Raw genomic sequence first — 27,169 nt, forward strand, 5'->3', positions numbered from 1 at the left:
GGGGCTCGGGCTCCGCCTCCTGGAGTCCCTCGGCGCAGCCGCCCAGCTCGGGCTCGGGCGGGGGGGAAGTGTTCTCGGGACGACGGCTCAGGGCACGCCCGGCGGCCGGGTGGGGGCAGCGATGGGGGCTCTGCAGCTGGCCCAGGAGGGGGACCAGCTGCTCTACTGGGGGGCTGGAGTCGCCACTCTGCTCTTCGCGCTGCTGGCAGCCTTCACGTTCCGCCTGCTGCCGGATTACCTGGGGAAGTGGAAGGCGCTGAAGCCGATTCCGGGGCTCAGCCCCTGTTACCCGCTGCTGGGAAATGCTCTGCTCTTCGAGCGCAAAGGAGAAGGTAACGGCCGCCCAGACATGTAGCGGTAGCTGCCTGCAAACCCCTCTTCCCTCGTGGAGCCGCTGCCTGCAGCACCCTCTCTCCAGGGTGACCGCAATGCCCTGGGGATAAGCCCTGCCAACAGGGCGGACAGCGGTGTAGATATTTGTAAAGTGCTCGGGAAGTGGCTGGCGATTTCCAGGGGCTGTAGAAATAGGAGCTGATTTGCAGCCGTGGAGCTGGACTGGCCCCATCACTAAGTGGTGGTGGTGTTGTAGAATAACAGAGTAGGAGCGAGCTGGTCTTAGGTTAAAGGATTTTTTTCAAGCTGAACACAAAAAAGATTTCAGTACTTAGCATCCTGCTGCATTTCTAGATCCAGGCAGACAGGCAGTATTACCGAGACTCTACTTCAACTAACCAAACCTCCCCCAGAAACCTCTGACAAGTCTTCATGGTTCCTGGGGTATTCCCTCCCCGCTATTTCCAACGAGTTTATAAATTGATTATAATTTGTTTCACGAAAACAAGTTCTTACCAATGATGTCCTGTCCCTTTAACTATTTGAGCACTTCGCCTCCCTATTGCAAAGCCTCCTTCTGTGTTAGTTTCTCTTTTGCATCCGGAATAGTAGTTACGCCGGCAGACAGTTGTGTTGCTTGCAGCTCCCCCTCTGTCTTGGTCCAAACGTAACATTAAACTTGGACGAATTGTTTGTTTTGATTTTTACCAGATATTTCCTAACTGATGTCAAATATTTTTAACTTTCAAGAGTTCAAAAGGACATTTTGAAGTTTACCTTTTTCAGAAGTTACCTTTCCACCACTCCTGTATGCTTTGAAATCCATTTCTTGTCTTTCAGTGAAACTTTAGAGACCCTTGGTCAGCCTCTTTATGGTTAATACATTTAAAAACAACTGCCATGGTACATGTTTTCCCACTAGATTCTACGGTAAAGGAGTCTTATGCTAAAGCGCTGGATAATTACATAATTAGATGAGCTTGTTATGTACATAGGAATTGTTGTTTCAGAAAAAACTTTCAAAGTGTATGCAGTATTTATGCAAAACTGGAACAGTTCCACCTTCCAGTGTTATGAGTCCATTCATTATGCTCCTCTGATTTTCAAGACAAATCAGACATTACTAATTCTTTTTCTACTGTGAGACTTTTTTATACATCTATATTCATATGAGTCTTAAGGTGCTGAAGTTATTGTGCGAGTAAAGTGAGATAGTAAAAATATCAATATGCATGGATTTCTGTGCTTATTGTACCTGTGCAACTATGGGTTGTTTTGTGCTGTATTACTGAGCCTTGATTTTTTTTTAACAAAAGGGATCTTTCAGGTAAGTTATACCTGAAGTGGAATGAAGAAAAAGGATTATTTAGTTGCTTAACTTTGCTGCAGGGTGAGTGTGGTGGTTGTGCTGAAGAAGACAATACAATAAATGTAGGTTTAATGCTCCTGCTGGTGAAATTTTTTCTTCTTGATGTCATTTGGGAAAACAATAGGCCAGACCTGCAACTGGTGTAAATCCAGTGTCTTCAATAGAGTGCTGCTGATTTACAACAACTGAACACCTAACACGGTGAATTTTATCTGGTGTCTGGATATCCCAAAAGGTAGCTGATCTGGTTTATTGTTAGCTTTTTGCTAAATGTACAGGCCGAATCCTGCCCTTCTCACACTCATAGAATTTTCATTAAAATGTAGATTGATATGGTCTTGCATCTGCAAAATGCCTCTGTGGCAAAACAGAAGTATAATATATGTACTATGGGTTATAAATTGTGAGCTGTATTTCACGTTGTGTTCTTCTATCTGTAAAATATGAAGTCCACATTTTATAACACTAAATAACTCCTGGACTTAGTATCTTACGTAATTATTTTATGTGTAATTAACATACATCTGCCACAACTCTCTTACTAGAGAAACAACACAAAGTCCATTTGTAGCACATTATATATAAATGTTATGTAACCTCTTGGACCCTTCCCTACCTGCTGGAGTTAAGACAAATGCAGTGGGGTACATTGGCTCCTCTCAGCACCTCCCACTCCATGGCCCCAACAGCTGCCAGCACAGGCCTTGTAGATGTGAAGCTTTAAAGTTCCAAGCTGCCCCAGAGCTCTTTGCTGCAGCACAGCCACCAGGAGAAACTACAATGGCCTGGATCTTTCACACTTGGGCAGGGAACCCATCTAGAGACACTGGGTCCCAGTTGGTGCACAAGTGCTCACAAAGAGCAGCTTCAATTAGCCACCAGGCCAGCACAGGTATTCTGAGGGTGGAGCTTTAAAGCACCAGCACCTCAAGAGCCTCAAAGACCCAGGGGTCCTTTATCCTTTAATCAAACTCCTGTGAGGGCCAATTAAAACTGAGCAGACATTTCAACACAGAGCCCTGTGTTGGGGCCCCTCTGGCTATCCCAACAGAGAGCTGTGTCTGTGTTGGGAGCTCGATGAAACTCTGCTTGGGGTAGATTGTGGTTGATGGACTTAGCATCCTCCTCCTCTGTTGCTGTAGCAAGAGAGACTCTTCTCCACAGAACTGTCTCTAAGGGGCGATGGGGTGTTGTTGATGTCCCCACCTACACCCAAAGAGCCTTCTATCTGGGAGCTTGAATACTCCCATGGACTCTTGCTTTAGGAGGTGAGACTGCACTCAAGCCTCTGTTCCCGTAGGTGGGAAGTATAGCCCTCCTACAAACTTACACACACGGAACCCTTCTCCTAATGGTGGCAGCTCTTCCCCTTCCAAAAGCCTAACCAGCACAATCTCTCTGTTGATTTAGAAAGGTCCTCAAAGAAACCATTTTGAAGCATTTTGGAGGAGAGGAGGGTGATCAGGAACAGTCAACATGGATTCACCAAGGGCAAGTCATGCCTGACCAACATGATTGCCTTCTATGATGAGATAACTGGCTCTGTGGATATGGAGAAAGCAGTGGACATGACATATCTTGACTTTAGCAAAGCTTTTGATACGGTCTCCCACAGTATTTTTGCCAGCAAGTTTAAAAAAAAGTATAGATTGGATGAATGGACTATAAGATGGATAGAAAGCTGGCTAGATTGTTGGGCTCAATGGGTAGTGATCAACAGCTCGATGTCTAGTTGGCAGCCGGTATCAAGCGGAGTGCCCCATGGATTGGTCCTGGGGCTGGTTTTGTTCAACACCTTTATTAATGATCTGGATGATGGCATGGATTGCACCCTCAGCAAGTTCGCCGATTACACTAAGATGGGGGGAGAGGTAGATATGCTGGAGGGTAGGGATAGGATCCAGAGTGACCTAGACAAATTGGAGGATTGGGCCAAAAGAAATCTGATGAGGTTCAACAAAGACAAGTGCAGAGTCCTGCACTTAGAATCGAAGAATCCCATGCACTGCTATAGACTGGGGACCGACTAGCTAAGCAGCAGTTCTGCAGAAAAGGACTTGGAGATTACAGTGGATGAGAAGCTGGATATGAGTCAGCAGTGTGCCCTCGTTGCCAAGAAGTCTAATGGCATATTGGGCTGCATTAGTAGGAGCATTGCCAGCGGATCGAGGGAGGTGATTATTCCCTTCTGTTTGGCTCTGGTGAGGCCACCTGCTCCAGTTTTGGGCCCCCCACTACAGAAAGGATGTGGACAAATTGGAGAGTCCAGCGGAGGGCAATGAAAATGATCAGGGGACTGGGGCACATGCAGAGAGGCTGAGGAAACTGGGCTTTTTTAGTCTGCAGAAGAGAAGAGTGAGGGGGGATTTGATAGCAGCCTTCAACTACCTGAAGGGCGGATCTGAAGGGGGGTTCCAAAGGGGATGGAGCTCGGCTGTTCTCAGTGGTGGCAGATGATAGAACAAGGAGCAACGGTGTCAAGTTGCAGTGGGGGAGGTCTAGGTTGGCTATTAGGAAACACTGTTTCACTAGGAGGGTGGTGAAGCACTGGAATGAGTTCCCTAGGGAGATGGTGGAATCTCCATCGTTAGAGGTTTTTAAGGCCCGGCTTGACAAAGCCCTGCCAGGGATGATTTACTTGGTGTTGGTCCTGCTTTGAGCAGGGGATTGGACTAGATGACCTCCTGAGGTCTATTCCAACCATAATCTTCTATGATTCTATGAAAGGCCAGGAAATGCTGCATCAGATCATACTTGGGTCATGTTTGGAAAGTTATCTTCACAACGACAAGGAGCAGAAATCTTAGATTCTACGGAAACCAATAGCTCTCACTTAGAGAAGAGTCTCTAGTCTTCCTGTTTCAATTTGTTGCCCAGGGCCTGGAAACCAGTTATAGAGCAGACAGGGCTCAGATTTGGAAATGTTACAGTATTTTATTTGGAAAGCCAATGAGTGTCTTTAAAAGCAGAATTTTGTTTTGATCAGGGTAAGCATAAATAATGCTTTTGTAGGAATGTCTTGCCAATACCAGGGAAATTTTCAAGGTTCTAGGTGGTTTAAATGTGTTTATTTTGCACCATACATTCTGATAAAGATCTAGTCGGCTGAACTGCTCTTTTACATGTCATTTCTGACTTTGTACTATGACATATGTGGGTTAAAAGACATACACTAGGGCCACAATCCTGCCATTTGCTCTGGACAAGTGCAGGCGGCTGCCTGTGTGGAATTCCTTGCAAGTTCAGGGCCTAAGACAGCATTTGCTACATTTATATCTATCGCACACACAAATTTAGTTTAAAAGAATATTATGAAGGTTTTCAAGTCAAGCACTCAAAAGTTAGGAAATGCCAACATTAAGGTTGGCTGTACAACCTTAAAAGAGCTCTCTTTATGCATATGGATTATGATCTAGTCTTTAATTACATGATCACATACTATATTTTCCATAGGACCCCAGCCGCATTCTGCATGTAGGATGGACAGTGCTCAGTTAATGAGCAGCTATTCAATGTTTTGTTTTAACCCGATGGTTTAGTATGTTGCCATAGGCTGTATTTACTGCATGCTAGTCAAATTCTAATATGAAGATAAAATTATTAGTTTCCTTGAGGTCTCTTCTATGATACTGATCACAGTAGTATCCATCTGCTTCCCAAACATTAATTAATTAATTTTTTGCATCACCACTGTTAGGTGAGGGGGTATTATTATGGGGAAGTGAGGCACAGAGAGATTAAGGTAAAAAATATCCACTAATTTTAGGTGCTCAATCTGAGATGCTGAAGACCTGATTTTTTATAGTACTTAACAATGTATCACACTTTATATATTCAAGCACAGCTCCCGCTGACTTCAGCTGCAATTATGAGCCCCCTGCCCTTCTCCTGAATAGGCCACGTTTGGGCATCCAGAAAATGAGGAACACACAATTAATGACTACCTGTGGAAAATTTGGGTTAAGTGACCTGCTTAGCATCACCCTCTGTGGCAGAGGCTGGGATAGAAGCCAGTTCTCCAGGGCAGAATTCTACTATCTAAACCACCAGATCCTCCTTTCTCTTCCTGCAAACCCTTGCCCTCATTTGCTATGCAGAGGGCCCTACGAAATTCACAGCCATGAAAAAAGCGTTACATACTGTGAAGTTCCTCTCCCCCGTGTGAAATGTGGTCTTTTGTGTTCTTGTAGCCTATACTATACAGATTTCACATGGGGGAGGGGGAACGGGGAGGGGAAGGGAAGGGAAGAAACAGTGTTTCTCAAATTAGGGGTCCTGACTCAAAAGGGAGTTGCAGGGGGCTTGCAATGTTATTTTAGGTCAGGTTGTGGTACTGCCACCCTTACTTCTGTGTTGCCTTCAGAGCTGGGTGGCCAGAGAGCGACGGCTGTTGGCTGGGCACCCAGGTCTGAAGGCAGCGCTCTGCCAGCAGCAGTGCAGAAGTAAGGTTAGCAATACCTTACCATGTCATCCTTACTTCTGCACTGCTGCCTTCAGAGGTGGGTGGCTGGAGAGTGGCAGCTGTTGACTCAGGGCCCAGCTCTGCAGGTAGCTCTGCCTTCAGAGCTGGGCTCTCAGCCAGCAGCCGCCACTCTCCAGCTCCCCAGCTTTGAAGGCAGTGGTGCCGCCAGCAGCTGCGCAGAAGTAAGGGTAGCAGTACTGCAACCCTCCCTACAATGATCTCGCAACCCTGCCCACAACTCCTTTTTGGGTAAGGACCCCTACAATTATAACACCATGAAATTTCAGATTTAAATAACTGAAATCATGAAATGTATGATTTTAAACATACTCTGATCGTGAAATTGACCAAAGTGGACCGTGAATTTGGTAGAGCCCCAACTATGCTCCTTTTCTATAACAAATGAGGCAGGGATCCTACAGACAGCAGATTCCTTCACTTACATGGCTCTGATTAATCCTCAGAGCAGCTCCATCCCATTCACTGAATCAGGCACGGGGCTCATGGAAAAAAATATCTGATCATGTAGATAAAGACTGTATCATAATGTATATTCTTCAGGATGCACAGAGAACCTTAACTCTGACTTTGTAACCTTAACAATGGTTTTAAACATAGTTTGTGTGTGTGTAATTTTCAGAATTTTTTAAAAAGCAAGCTGAAAAAACAGAAATTCCATCATGTATTCCATCATTGTATTGACACCTACATGGTTCATCAGCAAGGTTGAGACCATTAAATCCACTGCACAGACCTCTGCCACTTAAACTAATGGAGTATCTGATAGCAATAGTATGCCATCTCTTTGTGGGCCAGCACTAGAGAGGGATGAGACACAGATTTGCCAGTTAGTTTCACAGATATTTGTTGTCAACAGAGGAACGATGAGATTCCGGAATTTTGGCTTTTATCCAGACTCTGGAGGCTCATGTTCTCCACAAACTCTTCTGCCTGTTTTCCCCAAGCTTTGATCCCTTTCTTCCCTGTCCCCTCCAACCTGTTCCTATCCCTGTTCTAGTCCTATATCTTGCTCACTTCTCCAGCCTTGGCCTCCTTGCCTATCCAGTCACCTCTTATCAGGCTTTTTATCTTAGACCCAGTCTTCTTACCCAGCCAGTCTTTGTCTTCCCCTCTGGTCTCACTGTCTGAATCCAAATATCCCAATGATTCCAAATCTCTCCCTGTCCCCACATCCAGTCGTTGTCTCTTTGCCCAGCATCTCTCAGTTTTCCCATCTGGCTCCTCATCTGATATGCCTTTTCTCTCCCTCTTGTACTGTCTATCGGTCCCAGTCTCCCTCTCAGGATTCTTCATCCAGTCTCAGTATCCTTCTCTTCCCTCCCTAGCTCCTTGTCCCAGTCTCTTTGCCCAGCCAGTCTCACTTCTTTCCACTCACTCCAGTTCCTTGTCAGATCTGTCTCTCCTCTCACATGCTCCCATTTCCCCCTGGTTCCTTGTCCCCGTCTTGTGGCCAAACAGTCCCAGTTTCCCTCCCTCCACCCAGCCCTCCAGGTAACTGTATCCTAGTTCTCTATCTTCCCATTTCCCTCAATGATTCCTGTCTCCTTGCCCAATTAGTCCCTGTCTCCCCACCCAACAAATCCCAACATGCCCTTCCTTCCCCAGCTCCCAGTCTCCTTGCCCAGTCAGCCCAGTATTCCCTGTCCAATCCCAGTCAGAGTTTCTCTCCCCTCACGGTCCCAGTTTCATTAGCTCTCTTGTCCCAATCTACTCCTTTCCTTCCCCCTGGTCTGACTTTTGTCCTGTCTGCAGTTTCCTTCTCCATGCTGCCTGGGTACCAGCGGGAGAGTCATAGAGAGCACAGAAGAGAGAGGCTCCCTGCTCTGAGTTGTGGTGCCCAGTTGTACCCTGGGCTGAAGCAGCCATTATGCTGAAAGTTCTTTTGAGCCTCGTAACCCTTGGCTGGGGAGGGCATGTGCAGTCCAGTCCCATGCAGGAGCTGTTGAGGGGATGGAGGCAGCTCAGTCACTCTGTGAGGATGGCATATGCATGGTCTGGTCACATGTGAGGGTGGGGAGGGGATGCAGTATAGCCAGTTGCTCTGCAGGGATGGCACATAAAAAGTGTGGTCACACAACGGAGCTGTGAGAGACTCAAGTATGCTCAGTGAAGAAGGAATCTTCAGAGATTTTTAGCTGTTAAAACCCAGCAAGTCTCTATTGAACAAGTACAAAATGTTTTTTTTTCAAAGGCTAAAGCTGCTCAAATTTGGGCGGATTTTTACTGGGGTGGCACAAGGTGCATTCCTGACACACAGTCCGCTCCCTTGCATGGAGGTGTTAAGGCATTTAAAAATAAAGGTCTCAAGAATTTTTTAACATGAGCAAAACAACAACTTGTACTTAGCCTTGTTCAACTTGTTCAAAACAACTGAACAGTTTTGGCTGAAATTTGGCTTGAGGTGGGCACCTGGCGTGGAAATTTGCAACCCAAACTGTTAAAGTTTGGCAAAATTATAAGCAACTAAAAATGAGGCCTTACAGTGGAAAGTGTCAGGCAATCTTAATAATAGGTGGTGACCCTCTGGTCTTTTGTGTATAAATCTCTTTCAAATGTGGGACTCTAGCATTATTGTGGAATGATTTATTCATCTGCATAATCTCATTTCCCCTTTCATCTCAGATGTTCGTGGTGCCATTTTAGAGGGACTCAATTAAGGTCTTTAAAATCAATTAGTAGAGGTTCTCTTGTACTTAATAGATGATCCTTACCCTCCCCCAAAGATTTATATTTCATCTTCCATGTTCAGAAAAATTAATCAGTATGAGGATGGGTTTGTGTTAATGCACTGGACTGGGACTCTGGAGAAATGTATTCAATTTCTAGCTTTGCCATAGACTTCCTTGGGCAAGACTTCCTTTGGCAAGTCATAGTCTTCTTTTGCGATGGACTTCCTTGGGCAAGTCACATAATCTATTTGTGTGTTGGATCCCCATCTGTAAAAGGGGGATAAAATATTTCATTTATATTCTTTCATTTGTCCTTTCTATTTAGGTTGCAAGATTCCTGTGTCTGTACAGTACTTATAACAATCTCGACTGATTGTGCTACTATGATCAACATAATAAATAAGTGCAAAACATACTTGCTTTTTCACAGTAGCAAAACTAACACTACAGTGAACTCATTGTCAATTACATGATTACAGAAGTTCTGGTTTTGGCCTATTCAAATTGATTTTTTCCCCCCACAGATTTCTTTAAACAAATAGTAAACAACTTAGCAGAATACAGGAATCTACCACTGCTAAAACTTTGGATAGGACCATTGCCTTTTGTGATTTTATATCATCCAGATGCTGTAGAGGTGAGTGTTTGTATCTCAGGTTTAATAGATTTGTTTGTACAAGTCATACAATTTATGACAGTTATTCCCTAATTTGAAATTTTGTGTTGTTTCATCTCCAGAGTTTATAGTAAACATTGAAAATGGCTGGTCATGAAGCACAGATGCCAGTCACCAAACTTCTTGTTAGTTCTACAGCTTAGGCTTTATGCTGGTCTCCCCCTCCTCCCTGCCTGCCCTCCCTCCCTATTTTTGTGCAGGTGCTTTATAACTCTAGGCACTCAGGGGAGCACAGGGACTGCATACCATATGCTCCTCCCAGTGGTTGCTGCCTGAGCTAAAGGAATGACACAAATCACTCCCTGTCAGTGCAACTGAGACACAATACCCCTGTTGTTCTCATTGCAGGGGTGTGAGTACCAATCCCTTTTACTATGGCAGGGTGCAAATAGTGCAGTGTAGCCCTGAATGGTTTGTAGTTTGTGTGGAGATAAATGCAAAATTTCTTGTTCTGGGTCTTTACATTGATTAACAATACTTCTGTGATTCTCGACTAAGTGAGAGGAAATGTTTATCCAGGTTTTGGATGTGGAAAACCTTGAACTTCACTTTGCATCATCAACATAAGAGGTTCTGAATGCAGATACTGTGTTACTGATCCACTGATTTAAAACGTCAGTGTTGTGCTATTATCTTCGAGGCACAGTTGTTTTATATAAGCAAATGATATATGGGTGAGATACTTTTTATTGTATTTATTAAATAAAGTGCATACAAAGAAATCTCTCAACAGGACTTGAGGACAGACAGTTTATCTGATGGAAATTATATAACTTGCATCAATCGGATTAAAACTGAAAAAAATGTTTTAATTAAAACCATAGACATTATTTTATAAAGGAGAATGCGTTATTCAGAGTAGCCTTAAGGCAGCTTTGTTGTTCAGGTATCTCTTCTGCCACTGATTATCAGGACACTTGTTTATGTATTTCAGTGTATAAAATCTGCCCACTACCATCAGCCTCTAGAGGTATATATAATTCAATCTTTAAATATATGTGCAAGAAATTCAGGTTGACTCAGTGTCACCCCTAGGAGCTCCTTCTACCCTATGCCATGGACTGGAGTAAACCTGCCTCTTCAGTTTGCTCGCCCATTCCTCCGACCCCATGGAAACGCCTCTGGGAATATATCAGTTCTATGGAGCTAAGAGGGGTAGCTATATGAGTTGCTGGGAGAGCCCCTGGAAGCACAGCACCAGTTTATATCTGCTGAATTCCTATAAAAATCTACTAGTCCAACTAAAAATCGAGGAGGCTGACAAAATGACTTATCTTACTGTTAATAAGAGTCTGTGTTTATGTCCCCTGCCCTTTCTCAAGAAAACAACCCATTTTTTTGCCTCTGAAAAGTCTCTTCTTCACAAACTTGTGGCTATCGCTCTCAGCCCCACTTCGGAGACTGACCTCCTTTGTCTTGGGAAGATGTCGCTGCCTTGGTGTAAACCATCCAACCAGAAATCAAGTTATCTTCACAAGACGAAGGGCTAGAAACTTAACTTTAAAAATGAAAGCTTAGATTCTGCACAAGATGGTGTCATTCCCCAAGAAAGACTCCTACTCTAGTTGGGCAAAGTTTGTAGATATATTACATAAATAATTATATTCTGTGTCTCGTGTTTAATATTACTGTTAGGAAGATGTACTTTTACCAGTCACATGAGAGAGACTGTTGCAGTTCAAGTTGTCAGTCCAGATATCCAACTTCTCTTTGGCCTGGGAGATATTGCAATATATTAAAAAGGAATGTCGTATTCAGACTATTGACTATTACAATCCATTGGAACATTTTCCTGGTCTTACAGTCAAAATGATGTATTTTTATTGTGATAAATAGTTCCTTGTTAATGATCTCTCCTGTACCTCCAGGGTTTGTAAAGTTGACTGAGCCATATAAAGCAATCTCTGATTGTAAATGAGTGTTCAAGTATATAGGAGAGCAGTCATAGCTTTGAATATATTTTGCAAGTGCCCTCCTCCTAAAAAATAGAATGAGTATACAGTGTTACCAGCTTCTTCTTTTAAAGAGATTTTTCCCCTCTGTCTTTTCTCCTGCTGGTAGGTTGTTCTAAACAGTTCAAAGCACATAGGAAAATCTTTTGTGTACAAATTTCTACATCCATGGCTTGGCACAGGACTTCTAACAAGGTATAGTAATATATAAATAGAGTCATGTACCTTTAAAGTTATGCAAAGTTTAATTCTAAGTTATTATGTATATTTACTACCTGAAGACTAGAATGTGTTATATTTTATTTGCTAATAGACAGAATAAAAGGCATAATTAGAGTCTGAATATTAGAATCTAAAGTACAGATGCCCAAAGAGCAGCTTTAGGCCCACGTATCGCCTGCAGGGCCATAAAATGGGGTCCTCCTGCCACCATCTGGAGTCTAGAAAGGATCAGTTCTTGAAAGGATTGTGTAATGTGAGGAATGTGAATGGGACTGTAGAGCAAATGATGTAGCAAGACCTCACTTGGACTCACTGAGCTCGAGTTTTCATAATTGTTAGAAACAACTTTTAATTTTTCAACAAAAGAATATCAGTCAATTATAATCCAGCAATATCAAATATTGTCCCCACACAAATGACACAAGTAGTCTTTTTGAGCTAGCTCTCAGCTGTCCTCAGACTCAGCTTCATGAACTTCAAGGCGAGCCATGTGCAAGGGCACCCACTCTAGGCTCCCAACTCCTCACCCATCACCTTTTCGTGTCTCTCTCCCTCCTGATGGAGTTTTTGTAGGTTGCATGGTTCCCTGCCTAAACTGTGGTATTCCCAGCAAGCCAAACTGCCTGAACAGGCTAGTGTCTGTGTTTTGCTTTTTCTCCAAAGGCTATAGACAGTTAAATTGCACACAGTTATAAGTTGCCACACAGCTCTTTATAAGCAAGCACGTTTATTTTTAAGGTGAAAGGATTACAGGGAAAACATATAAAAAACAATAAAAGAATCTACACACGTGCTGGAAAGCTTACCAAAGATGACCCCCCCACCACTCCCTACTTCAGCAGGGACTTTGGTAGGCGTCAGTGCTTCCAACCCCATCAAAGGGTTTTTCTGTAGTTACAAGTTCATCACAGCTTTTGCTCAGAACAAGCACACCCATGCATAGGTTCATCTTTCCTTTACATAGCTTGGTCCTTTGATCTTGGGATTCCAGAATCAGCTGATGATTGTGCTGTTCTTAGGGTGCAGTTGCATAACCATAGGTGGGGCAGGGATGGGTGTGAAATTTGCATTCACCTCCCCCTAGATTTTTCCCAGGAAATCCATTTCACTGGTATTATCCCAAGAATCCATTTTTGTCTGCTACTTTGTTCAATATAGTCATTTGATCATCCAGGCCCACAACCATTCATTTAATGCAATGTACCCCAAACATATGTAAACTTAATTCCCAAGGATATTGCAGGAAATGGCCATATCTGCCACACTTGGGTTAAAGTGAAGTATTTTAATTCCCAGGAGACAAAACTGAGGTGTGCTACGGGCAGAGAACAAGAAAGACTAAGGTGCTACCAATACCCAAGGCCCTTGCAATGGCAGGGAATTGATTAGGTAAACTAGGCACAGATGATCCTGGCTGATAATCCACACACTGCTATTGAGAATGGCAAAAAATGCCCAAGTACCCTTCCCATCTGACTTGCTGATTCTTTCCTGACCCCAAATTGGGTGATCAATTTGACCCTGAGCCTGTGTGCAAGACACACCAGGCATTGTCTGAGAGAGACGATTTTCTGTACCATTCAGAGCAGTGGTCCACCCTGTCTGGTGTCCTGTCTCCAGTAGTGGCCAATCCTTGATGTTTCAGAGAAAGGTGAACCCCTGAGGTTAAAGTAAATCGGTACGGTATGGTACTGCATACATAGCTGACCATACCAGCAGGGGACAGCTTCCCCAGGCTGGCAATTTAAAAGGGCCCTGGACTCCGGACAGCGGCCAGATCCCCCGGTCCTTTAAATCGCACCAGAGCCCCGCTGCCGGAACCCTGGAGTAGCGGTTGTGTGTCCGGGGCTCCAACGGTGATTTAAAAGGGCCAGGGCTCCGCTGTGGTAGTGGCGGCTGGGAACCTCGGGCCCTTTAAATCTCTGCTGGAGCTCCGGAGCCTTTTAAATTGTGATTTAAAGAGCCTGGGGATTTAAAAGCCCTGCCCCTTCTGGTTGAGGCCCTGGCCCTGCGTACCAGTAAGTCCCTTTAGTTACTTTCACCCCGGGTGAACCCACACAATCCCCCACAAGAAATCTGGCCAATTGTGCATTGTGGAAAAAATTCCTCCCTGATCCTTACAGGTGAGTGGCTGAAACCCTGAAGAATGAGATTTGATGATAATCATTGTCTTAATACAGAGCTGCAAGTGTAAATGAGTATGCTGAGGGCAATGCAGACACACCTACGTCTCCCTATGGCCCATGAAAAAAGGGATGAAGGGGGGGATTAATAAATTCACAGATTCTGAGCCCAAAGAGCCCACAATGACCATCCAGCCTGAAGGTAGATTAAAGCATATTTTTTAGAGAGCTATATAATCTCATTTTAAAGACTCCAGGCAACTGTGAGCCTACCACTTATGTTGGTAAATTGTTCCAAAGTCTAATTACCCCCACGACTAGGAAATGGCAACTTATTTCAAGCTTGAATTTGTCTAACTTCCAGCTATTGTGTTCTGCCTTTGTCAGAGGTGAAAGTAAGCCGGTACGGTACGGCGTACCTGCAAGAGCTTTGCACAGCCAACCATACCGGTAGGGGGCAGCTTCTCCAAGCTGGCAATTTAAAAGGGCCATAGGCTCCGGGCAGCAGCCGGAGGCCTGAGCACTTTAAATTGCTGCCAGAGCCCCGCTGCCAGAGCCTTGGGGTAGCGGCAGCAGCTGGAAGACCCAGGGTTCCGGCAGCGATTTAAAGGACCTGGGGCTCTCCGCAGTGGCAGGTACAAAATAACAGCCGGTTAATTTGATGAGACCTGCCTTCTATGAAACCATGTTAACTGGCGTTAATTATATTTGTAGCCTCTAATTCTTTTTTAATAAGAGTCCCAAATTAACTATTCCATCATTTTATTTGGGATCAGAATCAGGCTATCCAGTGTATAGTTCCATGTGTCATCCCTGTTTCCCTTTCTAAATACTAGAACTATGTTGGCAATGCTCTCATCCTTTGGCATTTCCTCAGTTTTCTAAGATTTGTTAAAAATTAACATTAGTGATTCAGAGAGATCCTCAGCTAGTTCCTTTAAGGCTCTTGGGTGTAAGTTATCTGTGGATTTGGAAATGTTTAATTTAAGAAGATGCTGTGTGCCAGGAAAGACTAGGCTCACAGTCCCCCTGCTGGAGGCCTCAGGGTCCTGCCACACCTCGTCCCAGAGAGGATCTGGCAGAAGGGCAATATAAAAAGGAGCGAGAGTCAGCTGCTGCGTGGAGCTGGAAGGGAGAGGACCAGGTTACTGGCTGTCTGAAATAATAGCAGGACAACGGACAGCTCAGTTTGGGCAGTGACTGGGGGAGCTAAGAAGGAGCTCCTGGCTGGCTGCTGGGACTGAGCCTAAGACAGTTTGCTAGCAAGAACTGGGGGAGCTAAGAAAGAGCTCGTGGCTAGTTGCTGGGACTGAGTCTGGGGAGGGCCGCAGGGGCACATACCCATACCAGGGCCGGGACTACTTAGACACTGAGCTCGGGGAGGGATAGACAGGCCTCTGGTGGACTGTATGTCCTGGAAAGGGTCTGTTTTGATTCACATATAGACAGTGTGGGTGACTCAGCCAGAGGGCTGAATCACTGCAAAACCACCTGAGGAACCACCAGCAGGGGCTACCAGAACTGAAAGACTGTAGACACATCCAACCAGAAGGGGTGCTCGTGAGAGGTGAGTGTCACTTCCTCACATCCTTCTTTGTTATAGATGTTGACCTTTCTATTCCATCCACAATATTGTGTGTAATGGGTTCAGGCTGCTGCATGTTCCAAACACAGAACATAAATATCTACTGAACATTTCTCCCTTTTCTGCATCAGTATTTACAATTAAATCATTTACATCAAGCAACGTTCTGATACCTGACATAGGGTTGGTTTGCTCCTGATATGTTTAAAAAATACCTTATTATTGTCTCTAACCCATTTGGACATTGATATGTCATATATTTCTTTATCTTCGCATATCAGTTGCCTATATTTTTAACTTGTATTCATTGCCATTTACTTCCCCTTCCTTCCATCCTTTAAATATTTTTGTGTGTGTTTTATTGCTACTTCTACTTGCATCTCATGTATCGCTTTTAACTTGTTGATCTCAAAGAGCCTTTAAAAGAAGGGTAAATTTTATTCTCATTTTACATTTTGGGAAACTGAGGTACAGAAAGGTGAAGTGACTTTCCCAAGTTCATCTAGCAGAACAGTGGCACAAAACTCCAGGTCTTTTGACTCCTATTCTAGTACCTGGACCACACTGCCCCTCGGCAGAGCTACCAAGCAGCTTAGATGCAGAGCAAGTGGCACAATAAACATAGCTCATTTTCAAACCATGGGGCTCAAAAGAAGGAGAATAGTGCTCATGTTGAGCACCACTATGTGGGGGAATGGAGCAGGAGAATCCTTCTCCACCCTTCAAAGCTGCAGAGCAGCTCCTTAGCCACCACTGTAACATTGCATTCATGATTAGGGCCTTTTGTACTTGTAGCAATCTAGACCTAAATTCTGCACAAGGTATCTGAATTCAGCACTTAACTCCCTTTGTGAAGCACACCCTGAGCACCTTGCCAGTTATCTGATTCAGAATTATTAAATTCTGCCTTCATTTATGTTCTTAGAACTTTAAGTGCAGCTGCTGGGGTGTAATGAAAAGCAAGCTTGCAGACAGAATCTGACTCGCAGTCAGCTTGGATTTATGTGCTATATCAAAGGTGGTGTGTTTATGTATTTATCAATTATACACACTTATACCTCTGCTGAAGGGATAGTCTGTTGTTATTATGAATTATGATTATTAGGGTAATGCATTGGGCCCCTTTTGTGCTAGGCACCATACACATTCACAGCAGTAGATACACCCTTCCGTGAAGAGCTTGCAGTATAAGTAGACAAGACAGACACAGGGTGAGGGAAAGGGACCCACAAGCAAAGTGAATAATGTGGGAGCACAGATGTCATACTAGTGCGATGATTTTTTCTGAAGGGGGCTAAGAGGAGATTCACACAACAGAAAAGGCAGGAAAGGAGAGTGATGAGAGGGCCTGAGCAGATGAAAAGAGGGATGGGAGGAAGGTATATGGGGAAGGTCAGATGTGGAGGCAGGCTGAGGAATAGAGACGTTGGCTGTTTGCTCCAGTCCCTTCCCCCAGTCAGCACAAGGCAGAGAAAGTCCAGTCAAAGCTGTAGAAAATATTATTAGTGTTCCTGGGTGCCTGGTTCAGTTGCTTCTACTGCTGCTTTGCTGGCTTTAGTCTCTGGCTGGCTCCTCTGCTGTCTTTTTGCCACAGTGGACATGTGCCTGGGGAGGGAAGGTACCTAATGTCCACCGTGGATGTCTCCCCTGTACAGTGCTGGGGATACCATTCATGAGGGAGGGGTGGCCCTGGCTGGGCCCCACTTTATTGCTCCCTCAGTGCAATAGTACCTACTTATGCTGTTCTGGAAGCACAAGTGTAATGTAGGTATCTGCCATTTCAGATGTTTTGTAAATATTTTGGTGATTATTTCCCCCATAATTTTTTACTGATTAGAGACTCGGAATGAACTAACACTGTGGCTGGATCCTAGCAATGCTGTATTCCTGACTTTCACTCAGTAGACAAAGGAGGGTCAGTTCAAGGAAATGCTTAGTTTGGGGACATTTAAAAAATAAGCGATTTTAGGGGTGGGGGGTTTGTGAGCTCCCCTGCTCCAAACAGGAAGATGCTGTGTTCCCTGCTGAAACCGTCTGAGACACAGGCTAGGTCTCCTCTTAAGATTGCAGTAGGGATTCAGCATAAGGAGCAGACAGGCTAGAGTAGCTTAGAGTAGCTAAGAAGAGAAGGCCCACTGCCTCCTTTGGCCAGCCTGTGTTGTGATGGTGCAAGATCAAGCACATGCATACCTTAAAGAATAGCAGTAATTGGGAGAGGGGCCTGGAGAAGCATCAGTGGCACCCCACTAGACACCCCAGCAGAGGGGAAGGTGAAGTAGATTTGGCCCACCCAGAATGAGCCAGATGGCTTGGGTCGCTGGGATCAAGCACTCTGAAAGAGGTTCATGGGAGGAACAAAACTAGTTGGTCTCACTGCAAAAGAAACAGCTTCCTGCAGGGGGGAGGAACCACAGAAACATATACTTGGGCAGTCTCTGTCCCATCACCTTAACACCTCTGTGGCAGATGAATCCTCTTCTCTGAGATAGATGATACTGACGTAAAAAATTGGATATTAGGCTATAACTATCCGTAAACCTCACTTTTCTACATAGTGGAAAAATGAGGGCAGCCACCATTTATGATTATCAGTGAAGATGGTCTTAGCCGGAGCTGGGATGCTAAATATTTAACAAGGGACTTCTTATTTACCCTTATCCTCATCCCCTTACTCCGCAAGTGCCTTCTCAATGTCAGCCCTTGCCTTAGAGTAATTTTGTTCACCGTATTTGTCTTGCAAATACGTCAAATTTGTCTTGCAAAGCTACAGTTAGCACCAAGCTGTTAGTAGCACTGTATGATTAGAAGTTTTTTAGCAAAATGCACTTCCATTTTGCCCCTTATGGTGAGTGGTGCTGGCTGCAACTACCGACATTAATTTATGTATGAAAAATGTTACTAGTCATTACAGCCACTCTTTAGTGTCATCAGTGAAGATGGACTGACAAAGACTACATTGTCCACTGGCAGCATTTGAAAAGATCAGCTGTCAAGGTTCCTTCCCCACTCTGAACTCTAGGGTACAGATGTGGGGACCTGCATGAAAACCCCCTAAGCTTATTTTTACCAGCTTAGGTTAAAACTTCCCCAAGGTACAAACTATTTTACCTTTTGCCCTTGGACTTTATTGCTGCCACCACCAAGCGTCTAACAAATATATAACAAGGAAAGAGCCCGCTTGGAAATGTCTTTCCCCCCAAAATCCTCCCCAAACCCTACCCTCCTTTCCTGGGGAAGGCTTGATAAAAATCCTCACCAATTTGCATAGGTGAACACAGACCCAAACCCTTGGATCTTAAGAATAATGAAGAAGCAATCAGGTTCTTAAAAGAAGAATTTTAATTGAAGAAAAAGTAAAAAGAATCACCTCTGTAAAATCAGGATGGTAAATACTTTACAGGATCATCAGATTCAAAACATAGAGAATCCCTCTAGGCAAAACCTTAAGTTACAAAAAGACACAAAAACAGGAATATACATTCCATTCAGCACAGCTTATTTTATCAGTCATTTAAACAAAACAGAATCTAATGCATATCCAGCTAGATTACTTACTAAGTTCTAAGACTCCATTCCTTTTCTGTTCCTGGCAAAACGACACACAGATAGAGAGAAAACCTTTGTTTCTCCTCCCCTCCAGCTTTGAAAGTATCTTGTCTCCTCATTGGTCATTTTGGTCAGGTGCCAGCGAGGTTATCCTAGCTTCTTAACCCTTTACAGGTGAAAGGGTTTTTCCTCTGGCCAGGAGGGATTTTAAAGGTGTTTACCCTTCCCTTTATATTTATGACATTAGCTCTAAGAATCTATCTACCAGTTGTAGCTACTCTAGTGCCAGGAATTGTATATTTACTGAGCATTTCCACAAGCAATTAATTGTTTCCTTTTTGGTGAGGTTTTTTTGTACTTAATTTCCAACTCTTTATTTTGTAGCACTGGAGATAAGTGGCGTTCCAGAAGGAAAATGATAACTCCCACATTCCACTTCACAATCCTAGCTGATTTTTTAGAAGTCATGAATGAACAAGCCAATATTTTGGTTGATAAACTTGAAAAGCAAGTTGACAAAGAGCCCTTTGATTGCTTTCTAGACATCACTCTCTGTGCCCTTGATATAATCTGTGGTAAGTCCTGGTGATGATTCAACAGTTGCTATAAAAGTCCTGTAAATGATGAGGAGACTACAGCTGTTCGCAATGCTACAGTTTCATTTGCTGTGATAATTGACAAAAAAGCCCCGCTGGTTTTGTACCACTATTTTTGTATTATCAACATTGAACACATCTTTTCTGTTTTAATTATGTTTGTGTCTATCTGAACAATCAAACATTGTGTTATGGGGTAAAACGGACATGGAATCTAAACTGACGGAGAGTTAAAAGAACAGGAATATTAGGACTAGACGCTAAGAGTACATATTCTAAAAAAAGAGAAATGCCATGAGATGAGGATGTAAATGGCTGCAATGCTTTCATGCAACTCCTGGCTGTATGTTGTCAATGTACTTTTGGCTTTCCACCCCACTAATGTACTCTTCAAAAATTTCTCTTTTCTCTTCCTAGAAACTGCAATGGGCAAGAATGTTGGTGCGCAGGACAATAGGGATTCTGAATACGTCCGTGCTGTTTATAAGTAAGTGTAGATATTTCATGTCTGTCTTTAGTTTTGTTGGTGAAGGATTGAGAACGCCAATGCCAGCTATAGCACCGCAGAGCTTACAAAAGCAAAATCTGGTAGGACAACCAGGCCTGCACAAGAGCAACAGTTCACTCAAGCACAAGGTCCGCTGATGTGCAAGTTAGGTCCTGGATTGCCCATGTGTGGAGATGGGGGAGTGCATATGGAGGTAGAGTGGCAGGACATTGGTAGAACCTATGCAAGCTGTATGTGCACAGAGGAGACCTCTGTATTGGCTCCGCAAGGCCAGCTTCTATAACGGTGTGAACAGGTTGCAGTTGCAAATCAGCCCTTCCATAGCTAACATTGGCTGGACTAGTCACCACAGCTCCTTTTAGTCTTCTTTATGGGGGGGGGGCCGTGAGGACACTGAATCTATATAGCACATTGGGCCCAACTCACTGTTGATTTGCACCTGTATAAGCATTTACACAGTGCAAAGTGAGTATGAAATGGTGTCTGGTTAGAATGATGATGTTTTGCACTCGTCATGCGTTAGTGTAAAAGACTACAGGAGGTGCAACACAATGGTGAAGTGAGAATAAATTAGTCACACCATAGCAGTGTAAAGGGACCTTACAGTGGGTGTAACTGTAATTTATTCTAATTCAAAAGCCCCTTTTTATTGCCACAGCAATATAAAAGCGCCTTAGTGACCATAAGAATCAGACCATATTGGTCTACATTAGATTATATTAGAACAAGCATTGCATTGGTTATACAATGATTTGTTTTGGGACTGATCCTTTTGCAAATGCAGATTAATATTGTGAACTTCAGTAGAGTTATTCCAGATTTACATTAGTATGACCAAGAGAAAAAGTTGACCCTAGGTTTTTTTTTCATAGTGACAAACTTCTTGAATTGCTTTTATATGGGAAAATAGATTTCACTGGACAGAAGCATTTCTATAAATAAAAATGTGAAAAGTATTATAGCTGGGAGTGAGCATCATAATGAATTAAAAGTGGATTGAGGGCATCTCTAAAGATTAGACCAAATGGTTTGTGTCTGCAACATCAAGTGGTGCTTGCATCATCCTGTCCAGGACCAGGAAATTTAGACCCTATTAGGCTCTTGTAGTCATGTTGTGAATATGTTTTCAGAAGTAAATATTACAATGCTATTTTTGTTACCCTAGGATGAGTGACCTCATTCATCATAGACAGAAGTCTCCTTGGCTTTGGTCTAACTTGATGTACCCTATGTTCCAAGAAGGAAGGGAACATACTAGAAGCCTCAAGATCCTTCACAGTTTTACTGACCATGTAACCTGTTGTTCCTTTTTCTATTGTGTTCCCATTAATGGAGAGAAATAATGTAGTAAATATAGAGATTCCAGATTGTGAATGTGGTGACAGGGAATCAGTCATTGGGAACATCACCTTATCTGTGGTGTATATATATAATAGGAGAACTGAATATTTATGATATTCAGTCCCTAAAGAAATCCTCTGAAGAGGAGAGATAATGTGACTTAGAACTCATTACTTGAGTGTTGGTTTTAGTCAATGGGTCACCCTCACGTGGTAATAGTATGACTTAGTTGTAATTGGTGGTAAAAAAAAAAAATCACATAGAATCATCCTAATTCCTTTAACGTACAATGTTCTCAACATTTTAAAATAATTGGTGCACTTTACCCTAAGGCTTGTAACAGCTAAAATATTTGAAAACGGCATTCTGCTTTGTTCTGGTGCTTTGTCCAGTACTTAAATATTTCAGTTCAGATCTGAATTTTGAGAAAATGATAGAAATTTGGACTGCATGGAATACTTAAAAATAAAAACACCAGTGAATACACTTCAGCAAGGAAAATATACATGGAGATGACCTACTTTTTATAAAAGTCCACTATTTTCTCTTAATTTTAAATCCATAGAAGTAACATCTGATTCTAATTAATTTTCTCCAGCTACAATGGTGTGCTTAACATGGGTTACCATTCAAATCCTGTCTTTCTTTCTATAACAACTTGATGCTGATTAGCATTCTGTGTGATGTACTATCACTATACAGTATTATAATATTGCTTACTAGAGACACGGTATTGAAGACTCAGAAATGAAGGACAATCAAAGCAAAGAGCCAGCATGGATTTAAAAACTCAGATTCTACATGATTCACAACACTGACCTGTGCAAACTCAGTGTACAATAGGAAAACAAATACTAAGGGGGTGGGTATAGATGTCGCTTCCTATCACCAACCAGTGCATAGCATGGAGTCAGAGGTAGAATCAGTTTTTAAATATCTGAGGTAAAAGTTATTTTAAAGTACGTGTGCAGTGGTCACACACTTAGATTGTGGAATCTAAATTGTGGAAAAAATAATATATTGATTTATTTATATCTAAGGTTATTGCAGAAAAAGCCCGTGAAATAAAGAACCACACACAACAGAAAGATGACTTTGATGACAACTGTGAACAAAGTGGGCACAAAAGGAGAAGGGCTTTTCTTGATATGCTTCTCAATGCAACTGATGATGAAGGGAACAAACTGAGCTACATGGATATTCGAGAAGAAGTGGATACTTTCATGTTTGAGGTACTCCAACTAAACTGAATGTTCCCAGTCTCTTCCCACAATCAATCTCTTTATGCTTCTAATCGCTTTTGTCAGCTGTCTTTGGATACTTTCCATTACACTTAGATCCGTTATGACACAGGATGACTAGAAAAGATCACACTGGGTCTGGTTCCCTGCTGTACTGCTCCAGTTTTCTGCTGGTGTAACTCTGTACTCCCAGAGGCAGTGGAATTAATTGTACTGTGGTCACTATTACTCTCTGGCATAATTAGAGTACATATGATTAAAATTAAACTTCTTGTACTAAAATATGTTGCTAGTGAACATTCTCTTGTTTTCTTTAGCACATAGTACTTGAATGGATGAGTTTTATGTTTGTAATATATATCTTAGCAAAATTAAATTTCTTTGCCCTCTTCCGGTAATTGATGGTAATACTGTATATTTTATCATGGGATAGTAAAGATAGTGAGTAACTAAAAAGTCAGGTATACTTACATTTCATTGTAAAGTGGTGAAGAAGGGCAAATGCCCTTTCAACAGTTGACTGAGGAAAAAATAGTGACTTTAAGATTGCTATATAGTGTTTAAATTATTGTGACTGTCCAGAGCAATTTAGTGGGTCAACGAGTTTATGTCTACAAGGAAAAAATAGCAAACTTCTTCCTCATAGAGACTGAATGTGGAGGAAGACCCTTCACCCAGCCAACATAGAAAAGCTAAGTAATAGAAGAGCAATGGCAAAGGGACTTCTGCTTATTAATTATTATGATTTGTTTTAACTTTTTTCTTATCTTAGTCTCCATCCATCCAATTGCATAACTGGTTATTTCTTATGTCATGTCTTGGGTACCAAATTGTTACATGGATTCATATAGTCTTACCTTTTCTTCTGTATCTGTACAATTAGGTTTCACCTCTATAATATCCCTAATTCTTTGTATATATTTATCTTCATATGCATGAGGATAATGCAGATCTGAACATCTGAGTAAATCTGTACCTCTAGGGGCATGATACAACAGCTGCTGCTATGAACTGGGCCATCTACTTACTTGGATGCCATCTTGAAGCCCAGAAGAAAGTTCACAGAGAATTGGATGAAGTGTTTGGTAAGTTTCTACTCTTTCCTTGGATGTGGGTGTAAGTTTGCATGGTACAGTATATGGTTTATATATTAATTTCTGTGTAGAGGTTTAGAAAGACAAACCATTGTACTGCCACTAAATGAGCTGTAACTTTTCTGTGGAGAAAGAGATGTCACTAGGAGTTGGTTTGATGCTAAGGGAGTTGTGACAGATTTCAGTACTTACATTGTAAGCTTTTTGGGCAAGAACCATCTCTTCTATATTTGTACAGTGCCTAGCACAATGGGGTCCTAGTCCATGACTGGGGCTCTTTGATGCTATCTCAATACAAATAATAAATAATAATAGTTTAAAGAAATCACAAGAATGAAAATTGAGATAAATGATTCAAACCCGTAAGCACAGTGGTGCAGTTGTAGTTTTGTCATCGTTTAAGATAGCTGTGAGCCTCTTCAGCTAGCTTGTGTGTTTAGTCTGATTAGGAAAGTTGTTTCTCACACCCCTGTTGTGATTCTGATCAGGGAACTCTGACCGGCCAGTCACAATGGATGATTTGAAGAAGCTCCGATATCTTGAGTGTGTTGTTAAAGAAGCCCTTCGTCTCTTCCCTTCTGTTCCATTCTTTGCCCGCACCACAAGTGAAGATTGCCATATTAGTAAGTAGTTCTCAGCCTTTTGTATGTATTAATCATTTTAGGTTTGATAAATATCTGCTCCGTCAAGGTAGTGCACAAATCAAAAATTGGTTTTGAGTTTTGTATCCATTTAGAGAAAGCCACTTACTTCACTGGCATGTTGATACTGTTTTTGCAGGAGGATTTAAGATACCAAAGGCAACAGAGGTAGTTGTGGTTCCTTATGTGCTGCACAGAGAACCGGAGATTTTCCCAGAGCCAGAAGAATTCAGGCCTGAGCGATTCTTCCCTGAGAATTCTAAGGGAAGGCACCCATATGCATATGTGCCCTTCTCTGCTGGACCCAGAAACTGTATTGGTACATGGTAAAATGTAATAAGTCCCATATGTGGTTATTTTCTTACCACTTAGGTGAAGGTGCCTTTGCTGTAGTACTCACAACAGAGCCTATGAATTTGAATGGAGATTTCAGATCTCTGTAGATGAGAACTGTAGCAAAGCAGTACCAGTATCTCACATGATCATTGTCACAACATTTTCTTTCTTCCCGTGGGGTTCTTCAGAGTCCACATTACACCCACTTTATTGTTTTCCTCCTTACTGGGACATGCTCCATATGTAGCACTGTATCATGCTAACTTCAGTTCTGCTCAAGAGGGCTGGACACATCTTCAAGACTCCAGAACCCATCAGTGACACCCTGACAACTCACTAGGGAACAACATGAGCCACTGTCTTTCCCTTCTTTCTCTTGGGATATGTTTGCTGGCTATACAATGGTCCTAACCTGCAGGCTGGAGGGGAAAATTTAAGAACCCTCTTCTGTCTTCTGCACTGATTGCTGGGGTGTTCACTGAATTCCTAAACTTGTAAGCTGTTCAGGGAATGGACTGTGTCTCCAATTGTTTCTCTGAAGCACCTAACACAGCTATGGGTGTTCAAAAATAAAGAGCTTTTGGAGTATTGTATATATTATATAGTTGGTGTGACATCAGAGAAGCTGTCCTTCTATTGAACCTTCATCTAGAAGCACTATTCTATTATATTAACAGCCTTGAATGGGTCAAAATACTGAGAGGAAGGTAAATTTCCATGGGTCTGATCTCATTTCATTTTCAGGGTTTCATTCCATTTTGTATGGGTCAGTCCCAATGACAGAAGCACCACTACTGGCAATGCTCTTCTGTCAGCAGTGCGAAGTTATAGTAGATATTCTCAGGAGTCCAAATATTAAGTGAAGCTAAAATTAAAAAAAACCCTCAAAGATTACTTTTTTGTTCTTGATCAGATCTTCGTGTGTTGAAAAGCTGATCGAATTTATTATACCCAGGCTAATTAATTAATTGTTTCTAGAGCACCCAAAGAAGTCTGGATGTTTTGCAGACATAATGATTCCTGCCTAGATAGATAGCAGTCTGAATAGACAATGTACAGAGAAGGTGTTGATGGAAGTGTGAAATGCAGCAGAAAACAACTTTTTTAAATCCACATCTCTTTTGAGTTAAATATTTGGCTAAGATTGGGCTTGTCTACACTTCAAACACTACAGCAGCACAGCTGCAGTGCTTCAGTGTAGACACTGTGTATGCTGATGGGAAGGATTCTCCCCTCGGCGTAGGTAATCCATGTCCCCGAGAGGGGATAGCTAGAGCAAGGGAAGAATTCTTCCATCGATCTAGCACTGTCTACCCCGGGGGTTAGGTTGGTATAGCTGCATCCCTCGGGGAAGTGGATTTTTCACGCCCCTGAGAGACGAAGCTATACTGATATAAATTTTTAGTGTAGACCCAGGCAAATTGTGTGGTCTGTGACCCTTGTCACTTTGCTTAGTTCCTTTTTAATTTCTGTCTATTTATTCGCCCCTCCTCTTTTCTTGTAAACCTTTGATCATCTGCCTAATTCCTCTCCCTCTCTACCACACCAGCACACTCCACTTTTAGGATAAAAAATAGACATAATTCTGTCCTTCTCACTGTGTGTGCACATCCATTCAACCCTGAGTTTGGCCCATATTGGCTTATAATCTGTGACACCAGATGCACAGTTATTTCCATGCTGCATTTTGTGGGAAACCTTTGCCATGTAATTACAATTTCTAAACTACTACTGGTTTTGTTCCAATTTAACTTGAAGGCCAGCGCTTTGCACAGATGGAAGAGAAAGCTGTTCTAGCCATCATCCTACGGCGCTTTTGGGTGGAAACAAGTCAAGAGCGAGAAGGGCTTAGCCTCGTGGGAGAACTAATACTTCGCCCAAATAAGGGCATCTGGATCCAACTGAAGAGGAGAAGAGTGTGTGTGTTAGAAGAAGAAAGCTCCTAAAACATGTGCCATTATAAGATCAGCTAGTAGTTGATTCTCGCTGAGATTTATGTAAATCTCTGCATTTTAAATTATTGTAACCATTTATAAAGGAACTCAGTTTCAAATTATTAGAAGGAGTTTTTCTTGTCGTTCAGTTTGTATTTCTGGCACTTTGTTCACACAGCACGATTTTCACGTTACAATGAAAACGGAGGTAGTGTCGAGCGTAACCTCCCTAACTTAATAGAGCAGGTACTGGAGGACAAGGTGGGAGTTCTATATCTGCCTCGCCTGTGCACAAAATGAGAAGTTTGGTTGCCAGCACAAATAATTCTAACAATTTAGCATGCAGGGCCAGAATCTGTTGAGATATCCAGGTCCTATGGAAAAACAAGTATGTTGATCATACTTGTTACATACAAGAATGTAATTAAAGACTGTATCATACTTAGAGCTGCATGAATAATGGATTTGTAAGTTTACTGGCAATTAAAAAAAAATAAAAACCATTTTGTTTTAGATTGAA

General features: G+C 42.5%; 1 protein-coding gene across 3 annotated transcripts; it reads left to right on the top strand.

Moving 5' to 3' along the window:
- Positions 1 to 27,169, top strand: LOC119854647 (cytochrome P450 4V2). 3 transcript variants are annotated; one of them, XM_038399466.2, is made up of 11 exons: positions 24 to 332; positions 9,379 to 9,491; positions 11,592 to 11,677; positions 19,343 to 19,533; positions 19,972 to 20,041; positions 21,228 to 21,354; positions 22,444 to 22,635; positions 23,627 to 23,729; positions 24,227 to 24,361; positions 24,519 to 24,698; positions 26,474 to 27,169. In XM_038399466.2, exons 1-11 carry the CDS (start codon positions 122 to 124, stop codon positions 26,659 to 26,661), a joined length of 1,596 nt encoding a protein of 531 aa, XP_038255394.2. In that variant the 5' UTR covers positions 24 to 121; the 3' UTR covers positions 26,662 to 27,169. The 3 variants fall into 3 exon arrangements, with proteins under 3 accessions (XP_043369566.1, XP_038255394.2, XP_038255397.1); XM_043513631.1 differs by lacking the exon at positions 24,519 to 24,698 and having other exon boundaries at positions 1 to 332; XM_038399469.2 differs by lacking the exon at positions 9,379 to 9,491 and having other exon boundaries at positions 29 to 332.

Source organism: Dermochelys coriacea, chromosome 4 (assembly GCF_009764565.3).
Source record: "Dermochelys coriacea isolate rDerCor1 chromosome 4, rDerCor1.pri.v4, whole genome shotgun sequence".
NCBI lineage: Eukaryota > Metazoa > Chordata > Testudines > Dermochelyidae > Dermochelys > Dermochelys coriacea.

Excerpts from the sequence above, each read along its gene's own strand:
- LOC119854647 (XM_038399466.2), top strand. The coding sequence starts at position 122 with ATGGGGGCTCTGCAGCTGGCCCAGGAGGGGGACCAGCTGCTCTACTGG. Across the intron at positions 19,534-19,971 it reads TGCCCTTGATATAATCTGTG|AAACTGCAATGGGCAAGAAT; the intron begins GTAAGTCCTGGT and ends TTCTCTTCCTAG. Across the intron at positions 22,636-23,626 it reads TGGATACTTTCATGTTTGAG|GGGCATGATACAACAGCTGC; the intron begins GTACTCCAACTA and ends CTGTACCTCTAG.